The sequence below is a fragment of the Melospiza georgiana genome, chromosome 5 (assembly GCF_028018845.1).
Source record: "Melospiza georgiana isolate bMelGeo1 chromosome 5, bMelGeo1.pri, whole genome shotgun sequence".
Lineage (NCBI taxonomy): Eukaryota > Metazoa > Chordata > Aves > Passeriformes > Passerellidae > Melospiza > Melospiza georgiana.
This window is the reverse complement of record NC_080434.1, coordinates 21,514,182-21,537,584: the sequence shown is the minus strand read 5'-3', so window position 1 is coordinate 21,537,584 and position 23,403 is coordinate 21,514,182. Positions and strand designations below refer to the sequence as shown.

General features: G+C 37.1%; 1 protein-coding gene across 3 annotated transcripts in view; it reads left to right on the top strand.

Moving 5' to 3' along the window:
- Positions 1-23,403, top strand: part of RAP1GDS1 (Rap1 GTPase-GDP dissociation stimulator 1) — a 90,637-nt gene that overhangs the window by 31,233 nt on the left and 36,001 nt on the right. For 2 of the 3 annotated variants that reach the window (XM_058024038.1, XM_058024040.1), the window contains exons 2-4: positions 628-738; positions 15,856-15,978; positions 20,899-21,024. In XM_058024038.1, coding sequence (XP_057880021.1) covers positions 628-738; positions 15,856-15,978; positions 20,899-21,024 — 360 coding nt within the window. The remainder of the gene's footprint in view (positions 1-627; positions 739-15,855; positions 15,979-20,898; positions 21,025-23,403) is intronic. The other variant, XM_058024039.1, reaches the window with a different exon arrangement.

Here is a 23,403-nt window from a genome sequence, read left to right as displayed (position 1 = left end):
ATCTGAAATCCACAATAGAACTTTCTTATTTCGAGAAGATGCCATCTGTTTTTATGGATCAGTTGAGTTTAAAGAGGTAACACAATTCCTATAAACAATGATGCTTGTAACATTGTGGTGGAAAGTGGCATACTTCTTAAAAGGCACTAAGCTTAGCACTAGGCATCTGTGAATAGTCAAGATGGAAGCCTACACAGCATGCAGAAATTGGCATTTTCAATTACTTTGCCTCTATTGATGAAGAAGATCAAGATATGCTTATTTCTGTTCTATTTCATTCCCACACACAAGAGGAGAAGCAAAGAAACAGCTGCTGGTTTTCTGTACCAGCGAGGCTGAGAAAATACTGATAGATAAATTGCTGTTCTGTGGTATTTCATAAAGTCATGTCACCTGCTGTGACATCCTGTTCTCAGATGCAAAATGATAAATGTCTATATAAATCTGAAAAGTTTCATTTCATCTATAACCTTTGCCTCCTGGCTGTTTGTATCCTCAGAATACAGACCATGCATGTCTTCTTCATTGATACAGGAACTGTTTACACTAACTATTTACATTCAAGACTATAGTGCTGTTACCAAATTGATGAGGACACTGATTTCTTTTTCCTTTGTGTTTATCAAGCAGATAATTTAAGTGAAGCCCTGAAAAAGCTGAAGATAACATCCACTGACAGCACAGCAGATAGCTTGGAGGGATGCTTGGATTGTCTGCTTCAAGCTCTGGCACAAAACAGTAAGTTGTATGAGCCTTTCAAATTTTAAATCATATGAGATCAGTGAATTAAAATGTGGCAGAAAGACTGGCTAAAGCAGTAGGCTGCTAGATTGTCTCTATGGAGTTTTGGGAGTTTTTAACCCATATGTCTGTAATGTTCTGGTAGCAATGAAGACAGTGACAGGTAAATACTTGAATATTTGGAACAGCTGTAGTCCATTCCTTTCTCCACAATTAAGCAGAGCACTGACTTTTTAAATTGATCATTCAAGAAAAAAAAATAACAGAGTTGGAGAAATAAGCCTCATAAGATGGGGAAAAGGATAAGGGAGCTGCTTGCTAATTCTGGTTGAAAGAGCATAGTTTCCTGTTTGTAATGGAGTTTCAATTAGCAGAACTAGCCTGGATATCCAAAGACAGTCCAAGTTTGATACGTAGTATGTAACAAAAATAACATCAGAATGGAGCAAGATGTCATTTTCACCAAAATATTTAGAATGCTTGTCCCCACTCCCAGTAGACAGAAAGGGAAGGTAACGAAGATGACAGTTTGTAAGACTTTTCTGAATTTAACTTTCTTAGCGCTTCAGATTGTGGCAGAAGAAAAATATGTGTACAGTTTCAGGTTCAAAAACTTTTCAGGATAGGTACAAACCACAATTAAAACATTTTATTTAAAAAAAAGAGTTGGTCCTCTGGAAATATCAATACACTCAAAAGTACAAAGTATTGATAAGTCTTGGTTTTTTTCACATGATGGTATTTTACAAATCAAAGCCTCTTGGATTAGTTGGTGTAAAATACTTTATGAGGATTTTCACAACTGAATATAAGCACCATCCAGATCAAGTCAAAAATGGATTATAACAGCGTCTGCATTTAATAGTAGTCCATTTTTAATTCTCAATATTTTAGAAGGAGATTATCAGCCAGAAAGTAATAAAATCTTTAAGGTTTAGATCAATCATTTTTTGAAGGTTCTGAATTTTTTTATAAGGTATATCCAATACTTTAATCCAACCTCCAATTGGATTTACTTCCACTGCTTTTAAGCCTAATACTTAATAAGTACTAAAGAGAAGATCATATGAAAAGTGACAACTTACTCGTGTAAATAACAGAGTTTGCTGTTTTGTCTATGAAGGTCACATAGCTGTGTCAGAGAACAAGTCTGGCAGATGCAAAATAATTTTACTCTTGTACAATTACTCTTCTGTCTCAGTCAAGGGTTTTGCTCTTCTTTCCAAAATCTTTTCTCTTCTAGATTTGCAGCTGCCAGATCCGATAAACAGATTATTAGGATTTTGACCTCTCTCTTTGGGGTAGTTCTAGAAAATTTATTCTCTCCATAATTTCCCATGCTCTTGTGTGTAAGTCAGTGACATGAATACAGCCCTGCTGAGCTGCCCTATGATACACATCTCCATGTATTTGCATTTGCCCAAGATTGAGGGCAACTGAAATAATGCACTGAAAATTAGATGGGTCAGATAGGAGAGGTTTTTCAAGCAGCTTGCTGGTAATTTAGGAACTAGTTTATCAATTCTGTTTCAAGGGAACTGGACACTTCCATACCTAAGTTTTTCCAAGTCTCACTGGACAATGGGCTTTAGTTATCAAGGTTGTCTGATGATTTGGGGAACAGATTTCTGGCTTGAGATAATTTTATGAGAACAGCAGTACATTCAGAAGACTTCAGAGACTGAGGTAAATTGCATATAATAGATTGATTCAACAAATAGACACAGAATCAGCTTTCTAAATGCTTTCTCACAGCTCTCATCCATCCAGTTAACATCTTAATATGGATTTGGCTGATTGATTTTTAATGATAGTCTATATTATCATATATACAATACCTAGTTATGAGAGACACACTGTACCTCTGTGTCTGTGTATAAATTTACTCAATAATAATGAGAAATCAAATTGTTTATATAAAAGTATGTTAATTGTTATGCAGAAATCATTTAAATAATATTTTGCAAAGTTATTCTGCTCTTGTTTAGTATATTTCCATGTGTATGATTAAATTAATGAAGTATACATTTGTAGTTCAGTAAATCATCATATTAATGTGAGATAAGCCATTCAAGGAATAGGAGTTTTTTTAAGATATTTTTATAGAACTGTGATTTTGTTGGGAGTTCATGGTAGTATTGTTAATCACAGAAGTTGAAGTTTTATTTACTGCTTTAAAACTTGGAGATAAAAATATTATTTTATCTTATATAAAATTTAGTACATTACTAATATGCTAATGCAACCCAATCCCATCTACTGCCAGCCAAAATCAGTAGTTAAACCCAATGATACTACAACAAATTGAGATTTTCAGTAAAGGACAACTTCAGTTTTATATAGTGCACCTACACATGAATGTTTTAGTGACCTTTACACTATCTATTGGTATCTGCATGCATAGGTTTGTGGCTGCTGCAGAATGTTAAATTCCCTAGTCTGTAAGAGTGCAGTGAAAATTTTAGTTCCATTTATTTTGCACACAATCTTTATGTTTTCATTATGCTAAAACATTACCTTTCATATTTTCTACTGTCTACTGTCTATCATTACCTACTTCTAAAATTCTCTGCTTTCTATAGAAAGAGAAAAAAAGTTATGATGAATTTAGTAACTTTTCATTTCTTTCTATGTAATCTGCTGTGTTTTCTTTTGTTTTTCACTCTCATTTCCAAAACTGATCTGTTGATAGTCCTAGGCAGGTGTAATGCCCTGGAACACGATACCTCCTGCCTGACTTTAGGAGCTATTCTGCCATTTGTCACAGCAGTCAAATTAAGGTGCACACACACACACATATGCTATACTACAGAAGAGTGAGTCAGATACTCAGCTGAATGTGATAACTGCTGGTAAATATTTGGCAAGCCAAATTCAAATTGTTTTAACAACAGTTTGTCTAGGAGAAACTTGCATAGCTCTTCACATCTGAGACCTGGGTCTGAAAATCCTGCACAGATGGTTTCCTCAGGAGACATTGTTTTGAAATATATATATTCCTATTTATGCAGATATTTTAGTTCTTGTCTGTCACCAGCACTTCTGTCTGAGGCCAGTCGTATATGGTCTAGCTTGTGGCACTAGAGAAAACTGAGGGGGTTTTTTGAAGATGAAAGAATGAAAGAGGCAACAATGACAGAAGAATGAGACATAAATATGCATTAGAAATGCTTTAGAATAATGACATACCTCATTTTGTGTGGAGTTCCTTCAGCATTCCCAGTGAAGTTAACTAGCATTTCTGGGGACTTTGAAGCCATAAAGTTTCAGTAACATAAGTCAAGATTCACAGGTAAGGTAAGCGTTGCTTTCACCTCTGTGGATCTACCTCATTTGCATAAACTGAGATTCTGTCCACCTAACTTCTGAAAGAAAAACACAAATATTTGATCTCTGTCCCCCTGCAAGCACTCACCATCTGCTAAACTTCCCATAGTTCAGATTTTTAAGGAAAGCCTGAGGTACATGATCCATAAGCATTATTAGCAGCAAAAAACCAGAGCCAGCCATGCACTAAATGAATTAGTGGGTTATATTCAATCAAGAGGTGAAAGTCATGTATTACATGTGTTTTCTTTTAACAACTATCCATTAAAACAGTTACTCCATTGTCTGCTCCATATAATCTGTATTAGTTCTATACAGACATGGATTGATGTGTTATTGTCTAGAAAGAATTTTGCTGATCTAGAAGCAGACTATTTACAGTGACATGGAGTGTGGAATGGTCATAACAACCAAAAAAGGCACAAACCTCCTCAAAAGTATGAGTAAGACATGCACTGAAGAAAATCCAGTTGAAAGATCATATACTTACATTCTGGAATGAAGTAAGTAAAGTATGATTGTTTTATTTTGTATCTTGCACCCAAGGAAAATATGGGTATGTACTACTATTGGATATTGGGAACAATTGGTTAATTGTCTTATGTAAGGAATTACAGGAGAAAACAATACTGGCCATTATATTCAGCCAGCATATACAAATTTATATTTAAGAGTCATTTCATAAGTACTAGGCCTATCAAAAAAGTGCATTTATCCTAAGATCTCTAAATAAATGTCCACAAGAAAGGACTGCCTGAGAGAAGGAAAGCAAAAAGGAAATAGAGCCTCTTTTAAACTGCAGGTTCTCTGGGACATAATTATTGCAGTAATAACAAAAAAAAAGTTACTGCTAGTCCAGACATGCTGTGTTTCAGATACAAGAAGTTACAGCAGACATAAATAACCCAGTTTGGATAAATGAGAAATCTGAAAAATCTGCTGAGAATGTTATTTTTGGCTCTGCTGTACTCAGCGTAAGAGGCTGAAAATGCACACTAATCCCAGCTTTCAGCACCTGGCTCTGATGTAGCTGAAGTGGAAAGGCTGGCACATGAATTTGAAATATTTTTTTACATACACTTTTTAGAAGATTAAGAATATGAGTTTGCATATTTGTGTGAAAAAATGGTTAAAGGAAAATCACAGCAATAAAGATAAGCTTACATGAGAGGGCAAGGCCTGAGTTTTGAAAAGGATTTAGAAAGATTGGAAATATTTGAAATAATGCACTTTACCTTAAAGATGTGGCTGACTAAGATGCCTTATTTTCTACTTGTTGAGCTTTGCTGATGCCTGGTAACTCAAGGAACCATCACATGACAAATGAAAATTTTTAATTCATGCTTGAAACTGGAAATCTCAGCATCATTCAAAGGCTACTTCTAATGGTTTAGAAGCTATTTTTCTTCCCATAATGCCCATAGTTTCATAATAGTATTTTGCTTTGCCCCAGAATGTATATGCTGGAGCCATGCTTTGATTAGAATATACTGGCTGTGTTGTATCAGGGAAAATAACATTGTTACATATTTCTGTAGAAATTTCTGAGCATATTTCCTGAGCAATTTCTAGTAAGCTTTTGCCATCACTTCCTGCTGTTCCAGCCTGTAGGGACCATGGGCTTATCCCTCCTACCTAACACTTCTTGTTCAGGTTTTCTCTTGGGAGTCACCAGTGGGTTTTCTGAAATGGGTTTGTTCCTATTTGATGGCATCCCAGAGGAGGATGTGTTGGCATCTGGAGTGCTTAAGAAAATCTTGAATATCTGGAGACACAGCAGATTTCCGACATTTCTTTGGCAGTGGTGAAACTTCTCACTGAATGCCCTAAAACTTTGGTAGGCACCTGCTATAACAGGTATCTAGTTTTCTCTCTTTAATTATTCTGGTGGATTTCCAGTTCTCACAACCATATATTTACACAGAGGTTATATTTCAGTTGGAAATTAATTTTATTCTGCTCTTCATAGCTGTGGCTTCCATATATTGTTGAATTTATTTAATACTTAGGCTTCCTATATTTGATGTTTGTTTTTCTGATCTTCAGTGACCACAGAAAATGGAACAGTTCCTCTACTGGAGCAGAAAAATGACGAAGAATGAGAATTTTGTACTTCTGTAATTCAGAGCTCAACTAAAAAACCCCTGAATTTTTAAAATTTATTATTCTTGCTATTACTTTGTTGATATTATTATTTATTAATATGTATTAGTATTAATAAATATTAATTAATCTTGTGTATAATATATTATTAATAATATGTGTTGTTGTTATTATTATTAATTAGTAACCTTTGATTTTGTAAAAGAAAAAATCAAGATGTACCTATTTTTTATCTATTTACCTCTTTTTTTTTGGACATTCTTGATAGTTCTGTGTACACACTCTTTTATTTATTCGTTTCAGAGTCAGGTAGGCAGCTGTCTGCTTAACTTGAACACTAAGTGCCATCTGATTTCAGTGAAGCCTTGTACCTCTTTAGTACACAGAGGATTAAGAAAGTCATTTCATCTTTTGTTTCCACAACCCTCCACATTAGCAAGAAAATACTTATCTTCCTGCCCCAAACATAGAAAAAATTAAGTTGTAGAACCTTTTGTCATAGCAGAGTTATTCTAAGGCACAAACAACTAAATTCACTTTCATGTTTTCCTATTGGCTAAACATCTTAAGCTTTCTCTGTTCCCTTTTGTGCAACGGAGCATGGAGAAAAAGCTCCACATTTCAGAGCATGCTCAAGCGAGCATATTCTTAAACATCAGCACACTAATCTTTCTCTGTTTTGGAGAAATTGTATGAACAGAAGAAGAGTAAAATGATGTGATGTGGCCAACAAACAATGCTTTCCTGATTATGAATGCTTGCACACTATTAAAGCTTAAAACAATAACTGTCTATAGGCCCTATTCTGACCACAGTTGTTTTGTATAAATAAAAAAGAGCTTTGAGCATCCCTGCAGATTCAACACACTTTACATGTAAGCTGTGACAAGGCAGTGCATAAGCACATCAAGAGAGCTTAGCACAACCAAGGGGGTAGGCAGTGCTACTAATTGGATTAGTGGCCTTAAAACAACTGATAACTAGTAGAATTACGTTCACTGACAAATAGCATTTCCCTGCTTTCTTATTCCTCTTTGATCTTTAGCATCTCCCTTTCTTCTTAGCAGCAGTCTCCCTTCCAGGAGGACTTTTGATCCTCCTGGGGTGTGCCTCCAGCGATCCCTGGTATATGTCTCCCAGCTGTGATCTTGGAAGGAGAAGGAGGCCACCTGGTGCCTTAAGTTTTAGCTTCTATATTTTTCAGATTCTGTGCTGCCCTGGTTTGTAACTCTGAACTCCATGTTAATTGTTGGTAATTACAGGGTAGGTAGACAAAAAAATCCTTTTCCAACCTGAGAACCAAGGACAAACATTGCAAGCCTCAAGTCCAAAAAGCATAAACAACAATGAATTGAAGAGAGTGAGCAAGGAGGATGGGACTTCATGACCTGAAGCTATAATTGGACAATTAACCCCAATATGCAAATGGACCTGAACTTATAAAAGTGTGGGACCTTGTGATTGGTCGTCCATTTTGCTTGACCATTTTGGGTCCATCTTGGGTGTAGCCCTGGCTGGGCTCTTGCACTGCCCAAGGTATATCCTTTAAGGCCTTTTAATAAACACCTACTTTATTCTTTAACTCTGTCCAGCCTCTGTTCTAGGTCAGCCTCTCTAGGCATCACACCCATGGATGTAAACTCAGACCCAGCAGGCACAGACCTGCATGTTAGTCCTGACATGTAAATGTCTCAGCTTGAACATTCAAACAAGCAACAGACATTTATGGTGTTATCCATGAAGAGGAAATATGCAGATGAAAGCTACAACATCCTCCTCCAATAAGATAAAAACTAAACAGTATCATTGCTAACTGTCTCCTGAAATTTATAGTTCTCTGCTGAGATTAGTGTTCTTTAGGTAGATGGTGTCCTTAGCCTATGACAAAGATTTTATAACTTTATTATTATTCCTGCTTTGTCTTGGAAACTACAAAAATATTAAGAGCAGCACTAAGGCATCATAGTACCTTGTAGGATTTGGTTTTTTACGGATTGAGGACATGAACTAGTGTCTGTTTAGCTACTACTAAACCTTGCTTGATTCAGCATCTTTGGAATTCAGTGGAGTGGGCATAATGCATTTAACATCTATTCAAACCAAGGGAGGGAGAGGGAGTAGAAATGAAAAAGGAAGAAATGAAACTAAATGGATGAGTAAGAGGGAATACAGTGGAACCTATGATTTTTATTCTAGTGGAAGAAGATAAATGGCAGAAGGTGGAAACAGATATAAAGATTAAATTTTTGAAAAAAAACCAAACCAAGCTAAATGCATGTACCTGAGTGGCTGGTAGGAAGCAGTCAAACCAAAACCCCACATCTCAGACTAGGAAGAATTTCTAGTCTGCTTCTGACAAAGATAATCTCTTCTAACAGAGGCAGGGGTTCAAATTTAATTGGGCCAGCTCAGCCAATCAAGCCATTAATCTTACCTGCAAAGATTTCTACTCAAATGCCCTGCTAAAAGTTGGGGATCCTGATGAATATTTTTAAGAGGGAGTTTTGACTTAAATACTGTGTTATAAAGTGTTCCTTCTTTTTGCAGAAAAATGTTTGTTGCATTTTATCTCATGGACTGTTGCTTTGTCATGATATTGTACACACATAATTGTACACTCCAGAAATGTTTCCTCATTAAGAGCTGTATATAATATTTTTTTACAATATAAGTACACTAAATCAAGGTGGCTGCTTTTTATTGGACTGTCTCCCAGTAAACTGGCTTACCCTAATGATACTGAATGGTAATCACTGCTGCTTAGTGGGATTATATTTTACATAAATTCCCCTTAATAGTGATGTATTTAGTTAGTGCCAGACAGTTAAATGTTTATCCAAGTGTTAAATTCCAAGTGCTATTCATTGAATACACAATGTGCCAAATAAAGATTAACTATTATATTTTTTTTCTTTGCAGAAGGCATCAGTGAATAGCAGTTCCAGATAATAGAATTGACAGATATTTTTTTTTTTTTTAGATTGCCTCTGTATTGCATTTTCAAAAGGCAGGCCTTTTCTTTTGCTTCTGTATTGCATTTCAAAAATGCAAAGGAAAACGCCTACATTTACCAAAAAATTTATATTTAGAGATCATGTAATTCACAATTTCAGGTTTGCAGTTTCATTCTTAGCTTAGCTCCAGACCCTTATAACTTAAAAATGTGATCTTTTTAAGATTAGGTTTTCTTTAAACTACTCTAATAGCACAGCTCACTAAAAATACCAGCAGATTAAAAAATTCCTGTAGACATACTCTTTCAATAAGCAAAGAGTGGAATTTCACAGCAGGCATTTTAGCTCACTTAAGAGCACTCTTTAGAGTTTGCTTAAAAGGAACATGAAACATTTCCTGCATATAAAATGATCAGCTTTCAAATTTGATTTGATGTTAATAAACTAAATCAAATTTGGAGAAAGGATTTTCTTCCATAGGACCAGAATTTGTTATACATTTTGAAGAACTAAAGCATGAGAATACCCTTTACCCTGGGACCTCTAGTAAGTTCAGTCAGTACAAGCAAGAGAGGAGGCAGGGGAAAACGTCCATGGAAGCCAAATACAAAACAAGAATATGTGAGTGTATGACATTTGTACTAAGATGCCAGACAACAAACTTGGCAGCTGAGGCACTGACATCAAACTCTTTCAGCAACCTTGCTACTGAAGTGGTTACATCCTGGAGAGGGTGAGTCAGAAAGGGGGAACAGCTCCGATAAATCTACCAGCTACATGCCAGGGCTGGATACTGGATGCAGTTCAGGAACTCAGGGGTGCCAAGGTGCCTAACTTGAATATTCTGCCTTGTGCTGTGACCTATTCATGGAAGTATATGTGCATTTCTCTTCATTGAAGGCAAAGATGTCACATACTTTTTACTTCATTGGTATCTGCAGTAGGCTATCCATTTGGTAGAATCTCATCCTGAAATTCACTTTTGTCCTTTGGATGTAGCTTTTGGAGAATTTAATCATCGGGACTCATGCAGTTAGTTGATTGATAAATCTGTCTCTCCATCTGTCCTTCCTTCCTTGTTAGAGCTGAGATTTTAATTACAAACATCTGTGTACTGTCTCTTTCTTCATTAAAAATAGGAAGTGAAGTTGCCCTGTAGCTGCTGACAGAGACAAAACAGAGCAAACACCATGATGGAAACATTTGTACAGCTAAGGGAGAATCCTCCCTCCTTGCCTAATAGGTGTCTAATTTCAAGGATAAGTGCACAGGGAGATTTTGGGGATTTCCCCATGTGAGGAGGAGCATACCAAAAAGAAATCAAATGTCTTCAGTTATTTTTATACATAAATTATTATTATTATTATTATTATTAAAGGACTTCTTTTTCCCTATTTAAGTAACTCTTGATAATTGGAACAGACTCTTTGGTTAAGGTTTGTTAAGCAAAACCTCCTTATCAGTGGTGCATTCTTTGTTTCATGAGAGCATATAATTTGTTCTTCTGAGCTTCTTTACAACTCACTTTTTGTGCTTTTGTAGCCGGACCAAAATCTTCATTTAGTGGTATGAAAAATACAGTGGGAGGCTGTGGAGAGGGGGGCAATGTTTCTTGAGGGAGGCTGTATATGGAGAGAGCATCAATGCTTGTGCTTGGTCACATGAACCTTCTTACTGTGGTGGTTAGGAGCATGTGCCAGATCAAAAGATATCCCCTGTTCCCTTCATTTTCTTCCCTTCTGCCTTCTGAAAGAGCAGATGGAAGGTTCCTTTCATGATGTATGTGGTTCATCATTATTTATTCATGTGTTCATCTTTCTCTTTCTGATGAGAGTACATGTAGAAGGAACATTATCAAGCCAAGGTAAATTTTTGCAGTAGTTCCAGTAGGTTTATAAAACATCTTTGCAGCTAGAAAGACATGCATTTTTCAAAAGACTACATGGCAAACACAGATTGCTTAAAGAGGACCCTCACAAAGCTGTTTATTCATAATTTTGTGGTGTGAAGCTCCACAACATGGGAATTATTGCAGTGCTAGCCACCACGACTGTAGGGTTACTAATAACAGTGTAACTTAGACTCATTGTTCATAGGGGATAAGGAATGGTGAGCCTACAGCTTTCTTCTGCTACCAAGGCACTGCTGAGAGACATGCTTTGCCTTTCCCTTTCCCCCTTCTGCCTTTTATTTCAATTGAAGGTGTACAAAATAATACAGAGAGGAGAGAAGAGTGGATAGAGAGAAGTGAAATTTCAGAGGAAAGAGAGCTGAGAGGGAAAAGAGTGTAGAATTTTAATTTGAAACATATTAGATTTTTTTCCTATGATTTCTGCTACTTAATTAACCAGTCTGATAGCCATGGTGCTCAGCTCTCCAGCTCTGATCTGTGGCATTAAAGATTTTCCTGCCCACACCCTTAACTATTCTGACTTCAGGCACTGCAAAAACCACAAAAAGCAAGCATGTTGACATTTTATTCACTCAGCTGTGACATCAATAAGATTTTGACACCACATGATCTGACATACCCTTTGTCTTGATATCAAATGATACAAGGAGGCATCTAAAGCAGCAGGCTTTTCCTTAAAGGGCTTTCCTCTCCAATTATGCTGTGTTAGACTGTGTGCAAAAGGGCTGCTTTTAATGCAGCATTATTACAGTCCTACAGTTTCTTTGCTTTAAGAGGGGACAGCTCTAGGTGTGGGCTGGTGTAAGCAGACTGAAAATCAGTCTTTAAAAAAAGCATTTGAAATCACAGATACATCACAGATAGCAAAAGGATTATGAGGTGTGGCACCCTAATGTCAGGCTATCTACATTGCTAGGTTTTTTCCAGACATAAACTTAATAGATTTTAAAGGGGATGCAGTTCTGCTAAAAAGGAATGTTGGCTGTGATTTCCTTTTTGGCCAGTATAGAAACACAAGAGGAGAATATGTGGTAGAGATTTGCCTAGGTCTTTCTTGCTCCTGTAGAATTTTTACATGCTCCAACTACAATTGAAATAGCAATTTAAAAGATGACAGCTGAAATAAGTTTTCAAAATAGTTTACCCTCTAATAATTTACTAGGAAGCCCAGAATGAAACTAGCATGCAGAAGATTGATATCCTTAATAAATAATACCTCTTTAGTGCATATACACAGAGAGACAGGAAGCCAGGCAGGCTTTCTCCAGCCTCTGAAGAGAACAAATAAAGGCAAGAGTTGAGGGTTGCCTATGCTAAAGTCTGTAGCAGTTTCTAATTCTCAGCAAAACCTACCTTATTTCTCCTAGAGCCAGGCAGTGGTAGGGGTACCAGCCCTGTGGCAGCACTGATGTGTGGTCTCCCAGTCTCAGGTTCTGCAGAATCAAAAACAACTGATGGTTTTTACAATCATAGTGAAAATACTGCTACATAAACGTAAAAATCTATTGTCCACTCGAAAGAATAACACCACACACACTTCCCTTCATTTTTGTTTCTGTGTCCCTGTATCTTTTATATATTTATACATGACAGGTGTTACGTGAAGCTGAGCCCAAAGGAGAGTCACACACAGGACTGTTCACACATGTTTTGTAAGTGAAGCAATTGTCCCATTTGGGCATTAAAAGAAATGCTTATACACCTACAGCTGTGCTGAAATCATCTTCAAGACCTCCAGCTTGGTATTCTCTTCTACAGACATGCATTTTAACACTTTGTACCCAAACTGAGTGTACAGTTGACTCTGCAGACAAGCAAAGGATGGTTGAAGATCTTTGTTTAGACTTCACAGGGCATTATTTGCCTGTCAAGTCTTCCTCCTTTAAAAGAATATAAAAAATACTGAGCAAAGTTGCTGTATTTAGCAATGCAATTTTAGGTTTATAAATAAGGTGTCTTGTTTCAATTAAAATACCCTTCCTTGTTTAAGCATTTCAAAACTCAGAAAGATTGGTTGATTGTAACAAAAATATATCTGCTAATAACATGTGACTTGCGAAATTAATTTGTATATTATAGCACATCCTTTTTTTTCCCAACTACTTTATTAGAACTTTAATATGATGAACACAAAATCCCTGGAAAAAAGTGGATTTTTTTGCAGATACTAAACAGAGTAATGTACACTAGGATGAAAGAGTAATTTTCCTGGCACATTCTCTTTAGATGCCTTATATGGAGGATCTACTATAAACTACTTGCAAAGATTTAGTGTCATACTGTCGTCTCTCTATTTTGAAACTGAATTAATTTGTATATTACACCAAGTGTAAATTGCATGTGTTCTGCAGAGGAAGAGCAGTGCTTACTTAGACTTGGAGTAGACAAGCTGAAGCACCCTGTGGCATTTTTTACACCTAAGGCATTTCCTGGCAAAAATGCCTCAGAGAGCACTGTGGGCTGATAGTAGTAATTCTTCTGCCTGATGCCAGAGTAATGTGCTTTTCCTCAAAATAATGATGCTTGAGCACCCACCCGGGGTAGAGTAGAGGTGGGGTGTTCTGCACTCACTGCTGGTCTAATTAATCCACCTTCCCTCTTTTATGACTACCAAAAGTTTGACATTGATACCCAACTGACTAACAAGAAACATTAGGATTTTGGTTTGAAGGGATGAGTGAGTATATGTAGGTGTGCCTCTTCTACTGCTTCAGAGTAGGAATTAAGTAACTGGTCAGTTTTCATCTGTATGATCCCATGTAACTGATTTCCCAGTTTCTGAGAGGTCTGTCAGGGCTGTGCTTTTATGGTGGTCACTTGCTTTTCTTAATAAAATAAATCAGGGTGTATCTGCTGCACACAACTTGCCTGGAGAAACATTTAATTTTATTTCCCCACTTCTTGCAGGACATATTTAGTTCTACTGATGTAATTTATGCTTTGCACAGTAATGCGTCCATCAAACTACAGACCAAGAAAATACGATTGGATACTGTATATCTCAGAAGCGTGACAGGAGAAAATTCATTAATGTCTCCTGCCTACTAATACACATTCACATATAGCCATATTTTGCATTTTGAGTTCTGTACTTCAAGTGTTGAACTTAAGGGAGAGAGAAGCTCTTCCTTAACAGACATCTAAGATGTCTGGACTAGTCTTTAGTCCTGATATGATTTTTTCTAAATTTAAACTTTCATTTTGCATGCCTATATCCACTGGAAAATATTGCTACTAGGTATATGCTACATGTCAGAGTTTATAAAAGCTTTCAAATAAGCCATAAGCTCCTTTACATTTTATCTTCTGAGAGGTTTTTTCCAGGGTATTTCAAAAATTGCAGTTAACTGATTGCAAGCAGGTTAATAATAATTAGCACTTACATTACACATGAGATGCTGAGATTACTCTTTACTGATGCCTAATCTGTTTGTATCAGATGTCATCACTGACATACTGTAGCTGAGTGGTCCTAGCCAAACAGCAACATCCCAAATAAGAATTATATACAGAAATGGGAGGCATAACTGCAGTCCAGACTACAAGTTCTCTGTTTTCAGTCTGTTTTCTGTCATGTAGACATAACCAGCTCTCAACACTGAAGCATGTACATACTCTGTGCAAGCCACAAAACCCATGGGAGTCACCTCTGCCAGGCTTGTGCTGCCTTCTGTTCAGGGGCAGCTTGAGTGGATCTCTCCCAGTCTCAGAGGCAGCAGAGTGGTCCTGGGGCTGCCACAAATCAAATTCAATTGCAGTCCTGAGAGTGGGGAAAGGAAAGAAGAAGAGAAGAGGGAGGGTGGTATGTTATTATCAATTTACAGGTGAAGCACAGCCAAAGAGTGGTTGCAAACAGCATTTAGATGGATTTGTTTTGCTTTGCAAAAGTCATCAACTGGAGCATCTGTAAACTCTGAAGAATGCAAATAACTTCCCTTATAAATAGCTTAAGAAGTCATGCTGCTTTCTAAAATGATAGCTGCCATCTAGTTGTACTGTCACACTAATAGGCCACGTGTGACACTCAAATAGGCCATTTTTAAAAGCGTTAGCAAAATATGTCATAGCATCTAGTAGCTTGTCTTTAACTGCAGTTGAATAAAGTTGTTTTTCAGTTTGTTACAGAGCATTGCTGTTGGCCAGCAATATTAGGTGGGCCCGTTAGGGAGCAGCTGCACAATTCCTCTTACTACATGCAGAAAGGGGAAAGCTTTGTCACAGATCTTTGGTACCTACTGCAGGAAATCAATGTTTTTCCCTTTCCCTTCTACTGAGTCTATACTGGAGCCACTCAGTAACAGAGTAACATAGAAGATATTTTAATGAGTGTAAGAGGAGTCTAAAACCAGGATCATCTTAGCTCTCCCTCTTCTCCAGTTTCTGATTCCTACATTGCATTAAGCTGTACCCTAAACTGTGAGAACTTTCCCCATCATTCCTTGAACATTTCCAATAATTCATCTCTTCAAAGAGTCATTCCTTGACTTTTACATAATACCTTTACCTGCTGCATGTCATTTTATGACCTTTACTCTTACAGTCTCTCCAGTATTTTCCCCATGTAAGCATGAGTATGTATCTGTATATACTACATAGCAGTCACCTTATAAAGGTCAATTTATTAGAAATGGCAAAGTATTAAGTTCTATGAGTACATCAGATAAAATAAGTATGGTAACTGAACTAACAGTTGGGTTCTTATATGGGAAATAATGCCTATCATAATAACTTTTGAGAAGACTTCCCTTCTGCTTTTCTTTCTGTTCTTCCCCAAAGCAATTTGATGTGCAAGTCATTTTTGTGTGATGTGTTTTTCAGATATGGAGACAAGTGAAAAAATCCAGAAAAGTGGAGTTCTTCAGGTGTTCGCGAGTCTGTTGACGCCACAATCTTCCTGCACAGCAAAAGTAGCTAACATCATAGCAGAAGTAGCCAGAAATGGTGAGGTTTTCTACAAGAACTTTTCTGCTGGAACATCTTCAGTTTTTCACCTCACTTGTCAGTATGTTTTACTTCATTTATGTTTTCATTTTATAGATTAGACACCTTTCATGTCCCTCCCTTTCACTCTTTTTGTTTTGTCTAATTTTTTTCTGTACTTTTTAATACAATCAGAACAGCAGTTGGCTGCTGGAATTTCTCTTTCATTCTGTTTAGTTTTTGAGACAGTAATGTAATTTATTGGACAGAAATAGTTGACCACTGATGAAATGCATTTCTATATGCAGAGCATGTAGAAAAAGAGACATGCACAATGTGTACAGCCAGTTGTGCATAGGGTTATAGCAGCAGCATCTATACAGGTGGTTAGTAGATAATTTCTTTGGTCTGAGATTTGTCCTAAGATTATAACCCTTATGAGTCTTTGATACCACATTGAAACCAATTAGTCCTGCCTAAAGAGCATTGTATGTGTTAGAGTCTTAAGTCCCAAATAAGAATCAGCTCCATTTTGGTATGTATTATATACATACACTATATAATACAACATCAGAGGTAATCAAAAAACTATTTAAATTTTTCTATAGACAGGATTGTCTTAAAGCTCACTCAATACATGTGTATCTTGAGCCCAGAAGAATGGCCTCATACCTGCAAGCAGACACTATGGGCAGACCCTGTGATGAGGGTAGAGGACATTTGTGGCTGACTTTTCTCACTCCTGGACTTGCTGCTGTCACAGCTGAAGAGGCACAGATTCCATTTTGGACTTTCTTTCACCACAGGCTAGAGAGAGAAAAGTAGAATGTTACTTAACTGCTGTCCCGGAAGCCTCATCCCTCTCCCTTTGCAAACTCTCATGTTGATGCCCCTTCAGGGAAAGGGCTACATTTTTGTTGACTACTTTCACATTCCATTTCCACCTTTTCTGAGGAATCACAAACTACAGCTTCTTACTGATACCCCATGGTGACCTCCACCCAATTTACTGGTTTTAAGACAGAGTTATATATGGTTATTCAGAAACAACACAAATGAGAAAAGAGATATGTTTAGTTTTTAAATGTTAAAATTATTTAGATAAAGAGGCAATAAAATATGTATACATAGAAATTTAAATTTAGGAATGTTTCAGAATGATAGAGATTTAGGCAAATATATCATGGTTTTTTTCTGTACTTAGTGAATTCATAATAAGTCTTTTTAGAACAACACTGTCAACCATATGTCCTCACAGTTGGTCCTTTTAGCTCCTACCCAAGAAGGAAAAAGTTAAGAATAAAATCAATGTTCACAATAGCTAAACTGATTACTATGTATTGTTTCTGCAAAGATTCCCTTACAGAGCATTTTAGCCGGTATCTGAAATCACACATGAAATGTCTGAATAGTTTCTAATGTGTCCTTTTCCCTGACAGCTTTTAAACTGATGAATTATGTACACTCTCAGAAAAGCTGGCATTTTACCTGGTTCATCATACAAAATAGCTTTTGTCTTTTCCTTAGAGTCATTAGCAGGTGTAACTGGGACCTCAGCCCAGATTAAAGTGAAGGTATTCAGAAATTATTTAAGCTCCCAGTGCTTTCAAGACTGAGATCATCTGGGTATTTCTCATTGGTTTCTAACTCCGTTGAAACAGTTGCTTAAGCAGGATAGGAGGGAGTACTTCATTTGAATTCTGTTGTTTTCTTTGTTTTATTGCATAAAACAAAGAGTTTAATGCTTATATTGTACCAGTTTTCAACAAACTTTAGGGCACTTTGAGAAATTTGTGTTCAATGGATAGTAGGCATTAAACCCATTTCCTGAGTGTTCATGTCATGCAGTACTGCCAGAACTTGGAGCAGAGACTGTGATTTTGGGTGTTACAGATACAACAGCATTTTTTCCTTCCCCACTTCTTGTTTTCCTCTTACATTCCCCTCATCTGATCATATGCATGCCCATCTGATCACATCAAATCTCTCTACTTGCCTTGGCAGCTTTGTCATGCTTCATCTTTTCACCCCTCCATGCTCTTGCTGTTTCACCTCCTCTGCTCACATGACTCTTCCTCCTCCCAGCTTGAGCTCATATTTGTTTCTTCTATTTTAAACACCCAAACATACAAAACTCCCTTTAGTCACTCATGTCTCTCCAGCTACAGCTATTTGCCTTTCAATTGTGAGCATCATGAAGGCTCAGGTGAACTTGTTACATGGAGTTTCTCTCTCCACCATAGACCTTTTAAACCCTCTTCCAAGGTTTTTAGTCTTGTCTGCTTTGCCAGATGCAGGAATGAGAGAACATCATCTTCACAGTCTGTAATACTATGACACAATTACATTTCAGTTTCAAAATCCTGTCCTTCTTTTGGTTTATGTTACTCTGTTCTCAGTGGTTCTTCTCTTAACTCCTTAAGCGATTCTTTGCTGTTTTCTTCCGAGGATCTGCTTCACTTCTCTCCCAGTTTAGTGGAAAGCTTTTAAAGACTCTGTTCTCAATTACTTTCTCATTCTTCTATTACTTCTGTGTAGTATCAGCTGCAAAAGTAGGTGCAGATTACCACATCTGTTTCACAGATCTATTTTGATACATATGGCACTGTTTCTTTTACTTCTTGCTCTTACATGACCTCGATAAATACAAATTTGCTCAGCGATTGACCAATGATTTTGTTGCTGTAAAAGCTTCCACTCTCCAAATGGAGGGAGGGTGGAGGAGGGGTTTCTTACTCCTTTTCAGCATGTGAGGAAGAACCTAAACAAACAGCAGAACAGACTGAGACCTCTCAGTATTTTACGAGAGAACAAGTTTCATTTCCTGATACAGACTAGGAAAAAAAATCCACCTGACTTTGATGATGTAGAGACTATGGTAAGTTAGTGAGTATAAAGGAAAGTGAGGCAGGGATAGCTGAGGAACACGGAAGTATTTACAGGCAATTGAGAGGAAAAGGCTAAGGGGACAGAGCAGACAGAGGAAGAAACTAAATACATGTAATAAATAAACATTGCAATGAAGTTGAAAGTGGGCGATAAATATACTGAATGTCACAAGGACATGGCAAGACCAGTTTTAAAGAACAAATGTATCTGATATTTGTTTTGTTCATTACAATGGATAGTATCACCATCTATCACACTATAGCATCTAGCCACAGTTCTAAAATGTTACAGTACCTTGGGAAGGTGGGTTAATTGTGCTCACATCTATCTTTTCTTGGACCTGTGCAAGTGTACAGATACTGTTGATTCTTCTTAACTGTGTGTTGATGTATCAGAGTCATATCCTCACATGATCATTGCTTACCTCCGACAATTCTTTAGCTAAAATAACACTGAAGGATTAAATACAAAGGAGACTAGATTTTGTAGCTACCAAAACATCAAAGAACATTGTAATAGGTGCAACAGAGTATTTGAGAAGATGTATTTGTACTTCAAGCATTGTATGAAATCTTTGAGTTATTGGCATGAGGAATTCTGTTGATCCAGAATCAGAAAAATTTTCTCATCTGTTTTTAGGGGGATTGTATACCCTGGTTCATTCTGTCTCATAAATGATTAAGTAACACAAAGGTTAACTGATTCTGAAAGATCCAATACTGTTTAGGATCAGGAAGAGACATATCTTGCCCCTCTACTCAGCCCTGGTGAGGCTGCATCCTAATTAGTGTCCTGTTTTGGCCTCCTCTGTGCAAGAGAGTCATGGAGCTCCTGGAGCAGGTCAAGCAGAGGCTACAAGGGCGAGAGGAAACTGGAGCATCTGTTACAAGGAAAGGCTGAGGGAGCTGGATCTGTTCAGTCTTGAGAAGAGATGGCAGAGAGGGGACCTTACCAACGTATGAGGAAGAACTTCTTTATTGTATGAGTGACCAAACACTGCAACAGATTGCCCAGAGGGGTTGTGGAGTCTCTTTCACTGCAGATATCCAAGAACCATCTGGATGCAATCCTATGCCCTGTGGTCCGGAATGACCCTGCTTAAGCAGGAAGGTTAGACCAGATGAGCCACTGCAGTCATTTCCAATCTTACCCACTCTGTGATTCTGATAATTTGCAGTTCAGAACAAATTAAAAAATATATTGACCATTTGCCTTACAATACATCTCTAAAGGGTGCTCTTTAGTAAACTGTGAAATAACACTGGTGTTATCAGGTGGTTCCTTCTATAAACCGCCTTTTGAAAATGTGCAGCACAGTCCCTGCCTGGCTGTATCTCCTGCAGAACAGCCCTTTATGTCTCTGACACCAGGATAGGTCTCTATGACTTGCACAGATGTAAAATAATTCTTTGCTTCTCTGTGGTAAAGCAGGAAGGAAGGGCAGAGAGCTTCCCAGTGGATGGGTGCTCTACCTTTCCTCCCATGGTGGGTATCAGTTAGATTGTGGAAAGCTACAGGCTTTTGGGCTCACATAAACTCTTGTATTTCTCATTCTCTTTTCTGTTCTTTTCTTCACCTTCGAAATAAAAGCCTGTTACTGAGCTTTTTTTTTTAATCTCTTGAAGCAAAAGCTTTTCTGGAATTCTAATTAAGGCAATAGAGAGTAAAAAATGCTGCTCTAGAATACTAGCTTTAAGTCATCTTTTGTGTTATTTAGAAGTTCTAATTTATGTTGAATATGTTGTGAATTCACTGTTCTTTGCAGCACTTCTTTGTGATGCTAAAAATATGCTTAGTCTGATCTATGTTAAATTCGTTTCCATGGAAGTCAATTAATGCCCTTAATTCCTTCTAAATTAGCAAATAATGGAAAGAATTAAGCCCAAATCCTGATTTGGGCTTATTCTCTAGAAACTTACATGAGAATTTACACTGTTTGTCTGTGCACGTGTTTAAGGCACACAAAAGGCCCAGTTGCCAGGCCAGTGTCGCTGTAATTGATGGGATTGGGAATAGCTGGCCTGGCATTAAGAGGCTTTGCTTTATTTGCAGAATTCATGCGGAACCCCTGTGTGGATGCTGGGCTGATCCCTCCCTTGGTGCAGCTGTTAAACTGCAAAGACCAGGAAGTTTTGCTCCAAACAGGACGTGCCCTGGGCAATATATGCTACGATAGCCGTGAGTGTTGAAATCTGCTCTATTTTGTACTTGCTCTTGTTGAAGGGAGGGGAGTGTTTTGGTGTTATGTGTATTGTGTGCTGCGGGGTTTCCTCTTTTCTTGGTTTTTATTTACCCCATGATTCTTCTGATTGGATGAGAAAATTGAACATCACACTTGCATAATGCTTTTGTGACAGGAAGATTAAAACATGTTTTCAATATTGTAATGCAACTGGATATAACATAGAAAGGTTTTCTGATCCTGGTTTTGTTTTGTTGGTTTTTTTTTTTTCAAACATAATTAACTGGGTTTTTACGGAGCAGATGCTACATATGCAGAGGCACTGAACAGTTAATTTTTCCTCAGACAGAATGTGTTGGAATGGAACAGAGTCAGAATGGAATACTCATATTCTAACCAGTCTCAAATCTGTGCAGAGCTGCATATGTGGCTGAAATGATGCCTGAGTTATGTTGCTGATTCTCAAAATTCTTACATGGCCAATCAGTTGCTCCAGGAGTACATATTTGTATTTTTGGTAGTCAAGGGTGGGGGGGGACATTGGTTAGGCTTTTTAGCTTTTTATGGGCACAATAATTTTTTATAATGAGAAGCAATTGAAATTTGAAATGCATGTGTGACTGCATGTGCTGATTACATGCATGGATGTGTCATCTGCAAAACCAAACCAGTGGTTGCAGTGTTTTGAAAATGCAATCTCATTATCCCTTACTTCAAAATTTTGAAAAAAAACTTGTGCACAATAAATGTGGTGCAGAAGCAGACACACCAGTAACATGCTGCACATGAAGGAATTATGGATGTCTGCAGATGGGAAGTGAGATGAAATTGTAAAATCATTTTTTTTATCCTGAGAGTTAGTGACTTATTTTATATGGTGAGAATTTTTCTGCATACTATGTTTACCAAAAGTTTTGCTGTATGAGTACTGACTGTAACCTTTCTCTTTGCTATGTTTTTCATCTGAGTTTGAAAATTTACATTTTATGTTGTTTTAAATTACCTTGCCTTTGAACTCAGGGAAGTTAATCATATATTGGCATTTCCAGTTACAGACAATTACTGCTTGAGGATGTTAATGTATAATTCTTTCATTTAGGCTTTTCTTTAAGGTGACCAATCAACTGAACAGCTGCTTCCCAATGGAAATTTCACAAAGAAGCTCTTAAGCTTCCTATAACATAATTTATTTACTATATTCTGTTTCAGGATTATGTATGAGATCAAGGTCACTCTCAGGTGCACTGGTTTATTTCATATAAGTAAAATCTATGTAACTGTTCGTGGTCGTTATTGTTCATCCCACATTTTTTCATGAAATACAATAACGGCACATAGAAATGGTTTTGTAGTTGAGGTTTTGTGGACTGCTACTGGCTTTTACATTGCAGAATTTATCCTGTACAGAAAACTGTATTACTCTCTTTGTGTTGTCCTTCTGTGGAGCAAAGCTAGCACTGATAAAATCTACAGTAGGCCGTGATGTGTTCTGTGTGCCATGTGTTGTCGTGCTCCTGTGGGAGGACAGTCACTACCTTCCCTGTGTATGTGAATAAAATTAATGAGTAAAGTGTAATAAAATGTGTCAAAAATCAAGGTTAGCATATTGGATTTGAGTGGAAGAGACGATTTACAGTGTTTAGTTATCACATCCATCCTATCTGACATCTGCTGTTAACTTAATGTGTAATTATTAAATATTTATGCATTCTTCCTAAATTCTTCTTTAGGATAAATACTTTCACTATGCTTATTACTAGAAAATATAATATATTTCAGTTTCTTACTATTGGTTTTCCCTAACAAGGAGTTATAAAGTTATGAAGTATAACAAAGACAAGATGTGGAAGCTGGTAGTTCTTAATAAAAATGCAACATATTGATAGTATTTTTTTTTTCCCAATTGAGACAAAAGCATCTGTTACTCTTCTGGTAATTGTGATTTGTATAAGAACTTCAGATACATCAGTAACTAGATTTTTCCAATTACATGAACTTTTTTTTTCAGTGCTACTGGCCATGTTACTATAACATGCAGCAATGAGGAATGTCTCTATATGCTAAATCAATGTTAGGCTGAGCCTATGCAATAAAGTCCATATTGGATGGCTCGTAGCAGTATTTCTTTATATTGAAAGCCCAGTTATCCTGTATTTCATCCCAGCAAGCATGGATCACTTTGTTTAGTGACAGATTGTGCCAGAGTGAGTTAATCAGGTCTCTGTTTCTGAGAGAAGTTGGTGTAGTGTAGGATGAAAGTTGTGGGACAAACAGTTGCTTCTGCAGGGAAATCCCCTTAAAACTGGCCTTGAAGAGGAGAAGGATTGCCTGAATTGTTTGTCCAAAGGAAAATGGCAGTGGTTCCTCAGTGTTTA